Raw genomic sequence first — 13,403 nt, forward strand, 5'->3', positions numbered from 1 at the left:
CTCCCCGTCGACGGCGCTTACTCCCACCTCCGCTGGTGGAGTAAGAGCGTCGATTCGGGGATCGATTGTCGCGTCCCGACGAGACGTGATAATTCGATCCCCGAGAGATCGATTTCTACCCGCCGATTCAGGCGGGTAGTGTAGACCTAGCCTTAGATTCCATTGCTAGAATGAATCTGGCCAAGCGTTGTTGCTACCCAGTCTATTCCTGCTGCCCAAGAGGGAGATAAAGCCAGCTCACAAGATGCAGAGCTTTCATGGGCTTCTGGGGCCCCAGAAGTCATTTGCTTTGGTCAGGCTAAAGGCCACCCGTATTCAGAGTGGGTTCCTTTTTAAATACAGAAGGATTTAATTCTCTCACTGCTGGTTCACTGTGTATCAGATGCTATGATGCACTTTACTCTAGAACAGGGGTCGGCAACCTTTCAGAAGTGGTGTGCCGAGTCTTCATTTATTCACTCTAATTTAAGGTTTTGCGTGCCAGTAATACATTTTAACGTTTTAGAAGGTCTCTTTCTATAAGTCTATAATATATAACTAAACTATTGTTGTATGTAAAGTAAATAAGGTTTTTAAAATGTTTAAGAAGCTTCATTTAAAATTAAATTAAAATGCAGAGCCTCCCGGCCAGGACCCGGGCAGTGTGAATGCCACTGAAAATCAGCTTGCGTGCCACCTTTGGCACCCATGCCATAGGTTGCCTACCCCTGCTCTAGAAAAATTAGACTGATCATGGCCAAATGTTTATAAATGGCCACCCAGATTGCTCCAGTAAAAGAGACATTGTAACCCACAGCTGGACATTTTTGGTGGTCATGTCTGGAAATTTGACTCAGCCTCGTGGGGCCAGATACTAAGCAGGTATAAACTGGCATAGTTCTGGTGGCTTCAAGGGAGCTACACTGACTTATGTCACCTGAGGATCTGGTCCAAGTTATTTAAAATCAACAATCCATGCTGTTGGCACACTGATAAGAACCTGTATATTTGTTCTTCTTGGAATGTCCTCTAGGTCTTTGAGTTGGGGGAAAATGGGATTCTCCCTAAAACTGAGCCCTCCTCTTAGGGTCAGCAACCTTTAGGGAACTCTGGATAATTCTCAGGGGTGAGTTTTTGACGCCAGCCAAAAGATCTGGAGACCAGAGGCTAGACTGTGATCTCACTAAATCTGGAATAACTGCATTTCCTTCTCTTGTTACTCCAGCCTTACAACAGGGTAAGTGGAATCAGAACCTGATCCCAGGATGAAGAAGTGAGTCCGTAGCCTTCTGAAATGCATGATGGTGAATCCTCTTTTCACCTACTGTTCTGGATAGTGTTAGACAACCTTCACGCCTGTGGAATGAAACACAATTGATCAAAACGAGACGTGCAAGCTAATGGGAAAGGGAAGAGAAGCTGCTTTTAAAAAAGGCTTTGAACGTTAAGAAACAGAGCGACGCTATCCAAAAGCCACTAAATACCCAGTTCCCATGCTACACTTTTGCTGGCAATCTCTTCTGTTGGCTCCATGCTGGCAGGCTGCCTGTTGATGCCTAATTGGCTTGCAGCTGATGTCACTTGTCTTGCTGACTAAAGTGCTGGGCTACAAGGATACTGGACAGAGACACTATTATTTTCAGATCAAAACTCCTAGTCACTTTAGCTGGGGGACACCACCAGTGTGGTTGGTTTTTTTCAGTGTCTTTGCTGGTGTTGATTCCAAGAGAGACCAAGAGCTGAACAGCATGACAAATGTGTGAGAGCAGGCAATACGGTGTCTTCAGCTGAGGCCCAGAGCTAGCAGAGATTAGTCTGAAGCAAGTCTGACTGATCTTGGAGGTAACCTGCAAGCCCCACCTACCTGCGGAAGCAATCCTGCCACAGTCAACACACACAGAGTACTCGGAGCCTAGGACAGGCAAAGAGCCAAATTCCATGCCAAGTTCATTGCAGACACTGGCAAGCAGAGCTAACCTACCTGTTCAGCGCATAGGTACCACAGTGATGAGTGCTATTAAAAAAATCCACCTTAGATAAATATCAGTGTGCTGCTTCTGGCCACTTTAATTAATTAAAGAAACTTAGCTTTAGCCCCCCGGTTTCATAAAGCAGAACTTGAGGATGGTGAAAAATGTCCTATATTTACAGATAAAGACAGTAGCATGCAGATAGAGGGCCTGACTCAACAAACGCCCACTGCAACCCATGGGAGTTTTGCCCATATTAAGACTGCAGCATTGGAGCTCCATAGTGTGCAAACAATTGCATGGACAGTATTAAAAGGTTACGAGAACCCATTTCTTGCTGACTCGTACCGCCAGGAATTTGCTGAAATATTTCTCACCCTCTCCTGCAAGTGCAAAGGAAAGAAAACAATCTGGGAGAATAGCTACATGATGACACCCCGGCTGCATTTCAAATCACTGGAGCTATTGTTGGATTTCCCCCCTGCTGCACTGTAAAAGTATTTTGAATGTCCTGCTTTAATTCTTCTCTTGCTTCTGCTGCCTCAAAGCCTGTAGGAAGATCTCCTTCACCTGGCCCATTGTCTCTTGGTACAGTTTGAAGTCTTCTTCTTTCATGTTCACAGTGCTCTCCAGGGCGGTCTTCAAGGCTTCGTTCTCATCCAGCTGGATCGTAAGCCTATGTGAATGCAAAGGGGAAATTTTCATTCCAGCTGCGGCAAACGGGAACTGTGCATCAGCCGCAAGGACAGAGACACATGCTCGCTGGGAATCTTACAACAGGAGTGAGAAATATCAGACTTTTAAAGCATTTGTTTCCCATCCCCTTGATACAAAGGGGGATATTCTGAAGTCAGGATTCTTTACCCTGATATCGCTGAGAACTATTTTGCCACTGACAAACATCCAACTCTCATTAACATGCATCAGATCAATGGGTAATAAAAGGCTCCTTTCTTCTTAGTGGTTTATGTCTACCTAGCATTCCTGAATCTGTGTTCGTATAATTATTATGAGATTTTAAGCCTCCGATGCCAGAAGCTGGGAGTGGATGACAGGAGATGGATTATTCGATAATTGCCCTGTTCTGTTCATTTCCTCTGAAGCATCTGGCCCAGGCCACTGTCAGAAGACAGGACACAGGGCTAGAGGGACCATTGGTCTGACCCAGCACGGCTGTTCTTATGCTGCTGTCAGAGTCCTGCCAACAAAGACAAAAGCGCGGGGTAAATCAGAGGAGCTCCACTGGAGCAGATTTACACCAACTGAGGATGTGGCCCAGAGAATCATGACCCTAAAAGTGGGGTTGGTTTAATCTACATGAGGATGGGCTAATTTCAGCCCCATTTCAAAGAAGTTGAAAGCGATACAGAATACGAAAAGAAAAGCCATACCTTGTAGTCAGTTCTTCTATCTGAGATTTTAGTGGCACCTCTGAGAGCTGCGCTGCAGTGAGATCTTTCCTATCGCTCGCAGTCAAGGTATGTCTGGAGCTATTAGCAGCCTGACCTGTAAATTTAATCACAGCATGGAGTTCTGTTACAGGACAAAGGCCATTCTTTGCAGTCAACAGCACATGGCTTTACTGTAGAACTCAAGAGATGGAGGATAAATAATAGGAGGGGTTTGGTCAGTCTGAGCACATGCATTAATTTAATGTAAATACATAGGGTAGATTTCTGTAATCTCCTTTCAGTGAAATTGTAAACAGGATCAGTGGTGAGTTGAGTGAGAGAGTGAAGGAAGAATAAAATTATTCTATATAAAATGTGCAAGTGTCCAAACCCCTAGGAGGTGTGAACGGAATGTGATTATTTTTTAAGCTTATCTTGAAACTGTATTTCACTCAGTACTACAGTGACTGGTGCTCTCTAAATATCCGAGAGAAATGAATATCGGTGTGTTATACACAGAGACCGGCTTCATAAAGCACTCTGGGATCTTCGCAATGAAAGCAATTATGGCGTCAGTTCAGGAAAGTACTCAAGCATGTGCTTAAAGTTATATGCTTTCCTGAACTGGGGCCTGTATGAACATGAATGTTCCCAACAATTAAAATAGACAGGAAAACTCATTGCCAAAGCAATTCTGAAAGGTGCTAGGTCTTGATCCTTCCTTTTGCAAGTGCAGCAATTGGTGAGTGGGGAGGGAAGTAAAATACATGAGAAAAACTGGTTACATTGCCTAATGGAGAAGATGCCTTTGTCCTGCTATCTTATCTTAGAGAACTGATCAGCAAACACGACAGTCATTACCTATATCCCCACTGGATTTTACTCAGCAAACTGCTCTCCATTTTTTTTCTTTGAACAAGGAAAACAAAATAAAAACAGGAGCAATTTTAGAGACAAATAAATGTGCTGGTTTGTATTATACCAACAATGCTCTGCTAGCACTAGTACCTAAATTCTCTGCCTGTGAGAGAATAAAAACATTAACATTTACAACTAGATCAGCCCTTCACAATTTAGCACTTTGAGAAAGGAAAGGGAACATTAATGGGTACTGTAGTCTCTCCTTTATGCAGTTGGTTTTCCTGAATTATCTGGCAGAAACACCATTAGGAGAAACTAAGTTCTCTGCTAAAGGGGTATTTTTAAGATTTGTCGATTTGCTGCTTGTATAAACTCCAGAGAGTGTTAAATCACTAGAAGGGACTGAGAACAATTAAAAAAACAACAACAAAAAAACCAGACTTTGGTGAATAGGGTTGCAATCCATTCAGGTTATGGACTTAGGCCCAGAGCCTCAAAGGTATTTTTAGGGTCCCTGTTCCCATTGATTTCAATACCTTTATGTACCAATTCCTGTCATTTAATAGCGATGATACTAGTCTTTATTTAAACAGAATGCTGATTTGGTCCTGAAGTATACAGTGATAATGAGCTAACTTTTAATATACACAGAACCTTTCATCCCAAAGTGCCTTGCAAACTGATATACATAGGCTGTGCTTCATCCAACTATGAAATGCCGACAGCTCTGGGGTGAAGCACAGAACACAATAACTGGATAAAATGGCTTAGGACAGGAAGAGAAGATTCCATCTCTATTTGTGACTGCAGGGGAAATTTAAGTGGGTAGCATATAGTAATACATCTAAGGGCACAAGTGGTCAGGACCTCTGTTTTATATCTCCTCCAAAAGACAGCCCCTTCAGCACCACAATGCACTCTAATAGTTTATGGGGACGTGGACTGAGAGGGAAAAGAGCGACATCCAGTGAATAACCAACACCACTCCCTGCAACAAATAGACATTCCGTTTAGAGCTTTCTCAGCTAACTATGGACTTGACCAAGTACACCACACTCAGATCAGATGAACTGCAGAGAAATGGGCTATGGCCGCAGTAGAATCTCTCCCTTCCATGAAAACCAAGCAAACTACTCCAGGCCCAAAGAGCAAAAGGAAGTGTGTGTAGGGAGAGGACAGAGATGGACAATGTACAGAGAACATAATGAACCAGTTAGGCAAGAAGGAGATGGGTTCCTTACCAAAGAGAAGTTTTGATCCCTGGTAACATCCGCTATATATTTCAAGTATGTACAAAAAGGGAAACTATTGTAAAAGTTTCCATAAGAATATATACAGTTTTATTGTTTTTAGACATTTTATAGGATTACAGTCCATAAGCAATAAACGGATCTAATCAAGGAAATAAAAATTTTACAATCCACGATGAGCTTTTCTTCTTTAACTATGTTAGTAAGGCTTTCATATTTATAGCAGCAGATTATCCTGTTTTAGTGGTAATAAATGACACAGGATCTAATTACTTCAAGACCAGCAATAGTTTTTCATAGACACTGACAGGCCTTAAATTGGGATGTATCATTTAATTCTGTTCTCAGTTTAACCTTCAGCTGAACCTTTCAAGCAAAAGAGCAGCGAGAATACAGTGCTAGAATTGGTGGCAGTGCATAGCAGCTTCAAGTTTCTTCTGTAGGCCCTGATCCTGCCAAGGCTTGCACACTGTGGGCGAAATTCTGGCCCCACTGAAGTCAATGGCAAACTCCCCAAGTGGGGCCAGAATTTCTTCATTAGTAGTTCCATTGGCTTCGGCAGAACTGAGTGCATGAAGTTAAGCACACGTATAAGTCTGCACAAGCTCGGGGTTCTAGATGTTATTCACATCTCCTGGCTGCCAAATGGGGAAGTTGACTAGGTGACAGACACTCCCTGGCACTCCCTATACCATGCCGCTCCTCACCTGTTTTGTTCCTCGGGAGGGGTTTCTGGCTGTTTGCGTTCTTCCTTGCATCCATTTTCATTTTTTCAAGATGCTGCTCCAAAATGACTGATCGACGTCGCTCTTCTTGAAGCTTCTTCTCAGCTTCCAAAACTTTATCGCTGCTTTCGACCACCCTGATGTTCAAAACAAGTGGGTCGGTTTTTTTATGCTCAGGCTATCAGGACTCTAGTACTGTCCAATCTTAGTTTCAAATTCTGCCCTTGGATGCACAGCTCACAATAAGATGAATGGATGCACGCGCTAATCTCCCAAGGGCAGATATTCCAGATATTCATCCAAAAGGCATCGGCCACGTTTGCGAGATGGAGTTAGCTAATGAGCATGGGGTTCAGTTATATATTATAAGGAATTGTTTTACTGATGGAAGTTGCCCGGGTCCCTCAGCAATGGACACCACTGTAAGCTTCCCATACAACAAACCACCGATGTTGTAGGTTGTTGATGGCAGACCAATAATTATATCAGTAACAAACTGCTTCTATTTTTAATACACTGGACTAGCATAGAAGCAAAGTAGTAAAAATGGTCTAACAGCATTATCTGATATGTACTTGTTCTGGTCTCCTATGTAAATAGCGAAGATTTCCACAAGCATCTCCTTGAAATGAAGAGAAACTTGTAGACTTTAAGGCCAGAAGGGACCATCATGATCATCTAGTCTGACCTCCTGCATGCTGCAGGCCACAGAACCTCGCCCACCTGCTCCTGGATGTTGCCTTTTATTAACTCAGCCACTAGAAAGTACTTTGAAAAAATGTGCATGGGACTGAAGGCAATGAAATACCATGAGACTTTACACAGCGATGGTATTAAGAATGCAGTTAATGGGCAGCATGCAGTGCTGAGCTGTTGAAGGTCATTCAGTGGGAACATGTCTTTATTTCATAGTTATCCCATGCAGCATCTTAAACGATTAATCAGAAAATCTCACACAGGACCACAGGAGCTGCCAAACTGCATCAGACCAATGGTGCATCCTACCTAGGGCTGTGGCTGATACCAAATGATTCATGGGAAGTTGTCAAAACTATAATGAACCTCAACTATTGTATAGTGCTATACAAAGGAAGAGCAATATCCTTCTTGACCTCTGGAGGTGATTGCTGCTTACTTCTTGAAGCAATAGATTTGGTTATTTTTATTACTCCCTTAGCTTGCATAGCTAAAAGTGTTATAATAAGCATAAAATTATACAGTTCCTTTAGCAATCCATCCAGAGTAGGAGAGACTCTGACCTCTTGTGGCAGTGAATCTCCATAGGCTGCCAACATTCTGGATAAAATAGTATATCTTTTTAGTGGTTCTAAATTCACTGCCCTTTCATTTAATCGAGTGTCCCCTAGTTCTCATATTAGACAGAAGGGGTGAAAGTGAGGGACTGGTCCGTTTTTGCAACAGCCTCCACCGATATGAATAACTCAAATCAAGTCCCCCCAGCTGTTCTCCTTTCCAAAATCAGGGTTCAATCCTGCAAATATTTACTATTGAGTGTAGTCTCATTGACTTCAGAAAGTACCATGTTCAGTGGTTAAGTGTTTGCACAATGGAGTCCTAAATCATGGCAATCTGTGCAGTCTCTCATCAAGTCCCACTTATCTAACCACTTCCATTGCTCTTTCTTGACCTTAAACTCAAGTAATGTAGATGAGGCTAAGCAACCTATCCCCCAAGTGTGTGTGGGGGACTAATCATTTTTCTATATATTAATGGTAAAAATATTAATGGAACTATATTATATTATCCAGAGGTCTTGTAAGTGAATTTTGTGAGACTTTTGCGATAAGTCTTGGGAGAGCCCATGATAATGTGTGATGATTGTGGAATTGCAGAGTCACCATTATATGGTAAATATCACCCTTAGCTGTGAATTTCATTGACTCTGGTGTTTTTGGTCATTATTTCATGTTAATTTGAGCCTAATCCTGCAAACACTTACACATTTATCCTGACCTACTCAAGCAGTCCCTTGAAGTCATTGGGATTGCATGTGTGAGTACAATTGCCCGTGCGTGTTTGCAGGCTCGGCCTGTAAAGGAACAGTGAGTGATACCTACCTTTTCAACGTTTGAAATTATACATATAACTGTCTACAGTGGAATGCACAGACCAAAATATAGGCAAGTGGAATAACACAAAATATTCAATGTAAAATAAGTAAAGAAGGCAAACAAACTTCCTGCATTACAAAGCAGACAAAAATTTTGTGTGTATACTAGAGAGAGTCTAGGGGTTACAGCATAGGACTGGGAGTCAAAACTTCTGGATTTTATTCGTGTCCAAAAAAAAAATGCATCTTAAATGTTTCTAAAGAGCAAAGGGTATGTTTACTTCACCCTCTTATAACTCAATCAGATTAATGGGCTTTACTAAAACTTTCAGCAAAAAAAAGCGTCGCCATTACATTGAAGCGATGCATGGGGAATATCAGCTGAAAAGGAGAATTACTGAGAAAGTTATAACATAAGAACATAAGAATTAATTTAGTAATTTATTATATGGTGAGCAAAGCAAAAAGGACCCACTAAAAACAAAATATCACTAAAAACAACTATATCTGATGGCATGCTGGGTTGCATACTACAGAGCCTTTCAAATGCCTGTAGGTCTAAAGATTTCTTAACCACTAGATATAATAATATCACAAAGGGAAATATCAAAATCAGCTGCTACCTTTTCTGCAGGACAGTGACTAGTTCTGTGAGCCTCTCTCTTTCCACCTCAGCAGCATGGCAAAGAGCCTTGTACTCTGTGATCTGTGTCTGCAACACTTTCAGATCTGGGCTCTCGGTGTCAGCAAGCCTAAGAAACAGCAAAAACTTTAGGGATCGGTTTATTTCCCATGACTGAAAGCAACTGAAGTAAAGACAGGCTTGAAAAATGTACCAAATGCCTACTAGCCTGGGGACTAAGCCTACTAGCCAAGGTACAAAATAGAGGTGCCACCAATCTCTGCGCCCCCCGACTCCAACCACCACCCAGCCTGCACTATGTAAATAAAACAGTTGTGCGACTTCACTTGGAAGGGCCTCCCACCTCTCGCTGGCTAATCTTCTTTCTCCCACTTCAGATCTCTCCCTTAAAACCACAGGTCTTTTGTTAAACCTTCCAGCACCGATCTACTCACCAACACCTGCTCCCATCCCAGTGCTACAACCCATTGTAGTGAGACTGCCCTTGTATTCGCAAAGCACTGGGCATACCTACGACCATCTATTAAATAACAGCATTTCGGTTGGCAATGATTTTCCCCAACAGAAAGGCTTCAAACATTAGTGCAGGGGATTTGCATTCTTTTGCCTGCAATCTGATACAAGAAGCCAGGCAGATTTCCCAGGTACCCCATCGTGCGCTTCCCTTATTTTCTCTCCCATTGATGTACACAGGAATGTCTAGGGCTCATGCCTGTACTGTGAACACTGGGAGGTGGGATAGAAACCCAGCATTTATTTTCAGAAACTAAGAGAACACAAACAAGAGCCAGCCTGAGTCAAAACACTGTGATGCGATCAACTAGCGAGGAGCTTTTCTGCTACAAAGATCAGGGCCCCTCACTAGGTTTAGGGTCATTAGCTGATGCAGACAGGGCTCAGAGTATGCTGGTCTCTGTCTGGTGGGTGCCAATGGAATTCTCCCCACACCTATACAAAAGACTGTAAACGTACCTCCCAGATGCGACACTGTTACTTGGAGGCGAAGGCTTTGTAGCTGCAGATTCTACAAGTGTGTGCCCCATCTTAGACATGGTGCTATGAGGAAGAAAACAAAAAACTCGACATCAGCGGTGTAATGAAGTTTGAGAACCCCTGCTCTACATAATAAAGTCCTAGGTCTGGTACTGTCTGTGGTCCTACAACGTGTGTGTTCATCACTGCCCTCTACTGGACAGAATGTCAGACCAGCTTATGTGCATGTGATCATGTCTCCCTCTCTTGGGGCTGCTGCCAACAGAAGGGGTAAGGTAAGCCACAATGCCACACAATGCACAAATCTCTCATGGGTGACAGCTGGTTAATCCATTCCAAGACTAGGTAAGGCTGGTAATGACAACAGTGCTCTAACTGAGCACAAATGAAGTATTTCAGGTTTGGAATTCCCTAGGGTTGTCTGTATCCCCTCTTTATAGCATTTTTCATTTGATCTTTTCTGTAAATAAAAGAAGATCCACTTTTAATTTCCGTTAAATAAATGGAAAGGATTGTTCATCAAAATATTAATAGTAAGGGAGTGAGCAGTGCCCACTAAGCTAACAACGGCGCTTGCAGGGCTTGGCCTCATTCAGTGCACACCTGGGTATATAAGTATTTTCTTTACATAGCTATGGTAGCCATGCGTGTTAGGCTAAAGTTAATGCATTGCACTTGGGTGCTTTTATAAAGTGCTTAACAAAGTCAGGAAGCTTCCTTAGTCTAATGTTACTGGTGGCCTTCCTCCTGTGAAGACAGAGTTGAAGCGATTTGGATAATATACAGGTTTGCCACCTAAAAGCACGAAAACTTGTTCTGGGGAGTTACAAGTGAGAGAATCAAAATCATAGGGGCCATACCTCTGGAGACCCTTCCACTCCATAATAAACCACGGCTCCCAAATCAGGGCTGGACCGACAGTGCGAGGGGAAGTGCTTTAGCTGCAGAAGGACCTCTCTGTCTTTTCTAAGCTACAAGCCAGTACAAAGCAATATGCTCACAACACACACAAAGATTGTGATCCTGCTTCCATTAAAGTCTAGGCAAAAACCTACCATTGACATCAAAGGAAGCAGGATCAGACCCAAATCTATCCACAACAAAAATTGTTAAGTTTTATTTAATGACAACCTATTTGCTTCAACTACAACAGATGCATGAGCAAGGAGATTTTATGAAAACCCTGGCGGCCTGAGTCTCAGTTGCACAAAGGCCACTTTGTACCACACTAGCAGTGCACAGGGGCCTTTAAGTGGGTGCTAACATAATTTACTAGCATTTGTATTGCACCTTTACACATTGCCAGAGTGTGGTAAAGCAGCCCAAGTGTAAATGAGAATCAGAACCTGTGTTTGTTGCAGAACGACCACGGTAAACAAAAAGACAGCTCCTTAGGTAGGGTCGGTTGGTGGGTACTCAAGAAAAACAGCTTACTGGATGTCTTAAATCTTCCTAATTTCTGTGAAGAAATCCTACCCAAAGCAGCTTTGTTGATTTATACAATACACAACTGATTTATAGCTTATGTAAAACAGAGTTTCATATTAATTTTCAAGGCCACCTACAGAAGCCTGCTCATTAGCTGCCCGGTTTCTCTCAGTGACAAAACCAAAGGCACTTAAGCCAACCATGGGAATATTATCTGAGTCAGAGAGAGAATGAGCTGTACTATAAACATGCCAAATGCATAATATCAGTGGATAAGTGGATCTTTCTGTGTCCCAGGACAAATGTCTAAGTGATAACATGATTAAGAGATTTCCTTATAATGCAAATGAGCTGCCACAGTCGTCTTGAAGCTGCATTTGTGGTTTGGCCTGGCTGACAGTATTCCTTTTAATAATTCATATCTATTTTAAAGACTCAAATTAAGTTTTTCTTACCGAGCAGACCCGATCCTTCCAACATGGTCGCCTGCCGATGCTGGTGGTTTGATTAGAGTAAAACTCTGCTCTTCTAAGTGCTCTGAAGATGGTGAATCTGCAACATCTGAACTGCCCTCCTCAATGGTCTCTTTCTTCTGATGCTGCTGGAGCAAAATAGAAAGCCCATCATGCTTTGTGCTGATGCAGCAGACCAGAACTGCACCCAGAGCTGATACGTTGCTTACAGACAGAGCTGTGTGCATCCCAGAGTTTTTGGTTTACAAGGTTTCCTGGGAACCTTTGGTTCCTGTCCATCGGGGGAAGTTTCCACCCCAGGAGTTCCACTTTGAGGTTCAGGTTTGAACAACCCCCGCCTAAAATTTTAAGTGAATCAATTGAAACTCCAGAGTTTCATATCAAACCATAATCTAGGTCCACAAAGTTAACATGTATTCTGCTTCAAGTTCTCTCTCTTGGGTACTTATACGGCTCCCTATCACTGCAGTTTCTGAGCACCTCACACTCTTTAATGTAGTTATCATCCTAACACCTCTGTGAAGTAAGGCAGTGCTATTCTCTCCATTTTACAGATGGGGAATTGCGGCACAAAGAGGCTATGTGACTTGCCCAAGGTCCCTCAGGAAGTATTTGGTGGAGCAGGGAATTGAACCCAGGTCTCTGAAAACCTAGGTTAGTGCTCTAACCAATGGACCATCCTAGTGCATAGGCAAATGTAAGGCATCCCAAAGCAGGTGAACACAATAGCCCAGGAAGGCTATGAAATTTTTATTATATTAGTGTGCTGGCAAAATAATCCAGAGATTAGTAGTCACATGAGAGGACTAACTGCTCCTTATCTCACACCAAGGCAGTTTTTTTACTTGCTTTACAACTAGGGTGACCATATGTCCCGATTTTATAGGGACAGTCCCGATTTTTGGGTCTTTTTCTTATATAGGCTCCTATTACCCCCCACCCCATCCTGATTTTTCACATTTGCTGCCCGGTCACCCTATTTACAACTGCAAGTTAACAACTAATATCACTCTATGTTTTGAGTTTTCCGGACTTTGGCTAGTTTGTGCCAAGGTTTTAAGGTATTTACATGTGGCTTTTCTTTACTTTAACTCAGCTTTGACAATCACGTTGCAAAGCTTAGATGGGACTTGCACTCACGCCATCTCCACCGCCCAAAAGCTGTGAGGAAATGTCACACGGGTGTGGAGGAAACTCAGAGAAAGTCTCCCTGATAGATTACCCCTGGCATTGGTGGAAGCTATTGAAGCAGCTGAGTGCTGGTATTCTGAACTAGCAGAAATCTCAGATTAAGTGGGGAAAGGAGCATTTTTAGAAATGGGAACATAATTCCCTCAGGGAGCTGCTGTTATAGTTAATATATTTTGCTAGGTTTACCTGAAGTGTGAGCAGTCCCATCTCCTCCTCCAGCTCTTTAATCTTGGCTTCTCGTTCAGCCACCATCTGTTGGAGCTGCCCTACGAGACTGCTCTGTTTCTGAGCTTCGCTGTTCAAATGCTGGCCTAGACTCTGCTGGGACTCCTTGTTCTTCTCATCCTGCAGGCTCAGGTGCTTTAAGATCTCATGCATTTGCTTCTGCTCGTTCTGGTGAAGCAGAAACGACACGTGGTATGTTCTTT

General features: G+C 42.8%; 1 protein-coding gene across 1 annotated transcript in view; it reads right to left on the reverse strand.

Annotated features, from left to right (window-relative positions):
* Positions 1-2,465: 2,465 nt before the first annotated feature.
* Positions 2,466-13,403, reverse strand: part of CCDC13 (coiled-coil domain containing 13) — a 33,492-nt gene continuing 22,554 nt past the window's right edge. Inside the window, exons 9-15 of the mRNA XM_065399817.1 lie at positions 13,162-13,368; positions 11,767-11,909; positions 9,863-9,946; positions 8,871-8,999; positions 6,159-6,313; positions 3,341-3,455; positions 2,466-2,625 (exon numbers count right to left, since the gene is read on the reverse strand). Coding sequence (XP_065255889.1) covers positions 2,466-2,625; positions 3,341-3,455; positions 6,159-6,313; positions 8,871-8,999; positions 9,863-9,946; positions 11,767-11,909; positions 13,162-13,368 — 993 coding nt within the window. The remainder of the gene's footprint in view (positions 2,626-3,340; positions 3,456-6,158; positions 6,314-8,870; positions 9,000-9,862; positions 9,947-11,766; positions 11,910-13,161; positions 13,369-13,403) is intronic.

This window comes from Emys orbicularis, chromosome 2 (genome assembly GCF_028017835.1).
Source record: "Emys orbicularis isolate rEmyOrb1 chromosome 2, rEmyOrb1.hap1, whole genome shotgun sequence".
Lineage (NCBI taxonomy): Eukaryota > Metazoa > Chordata > Testudines > Emydidae > Emys > Emys orbicularis.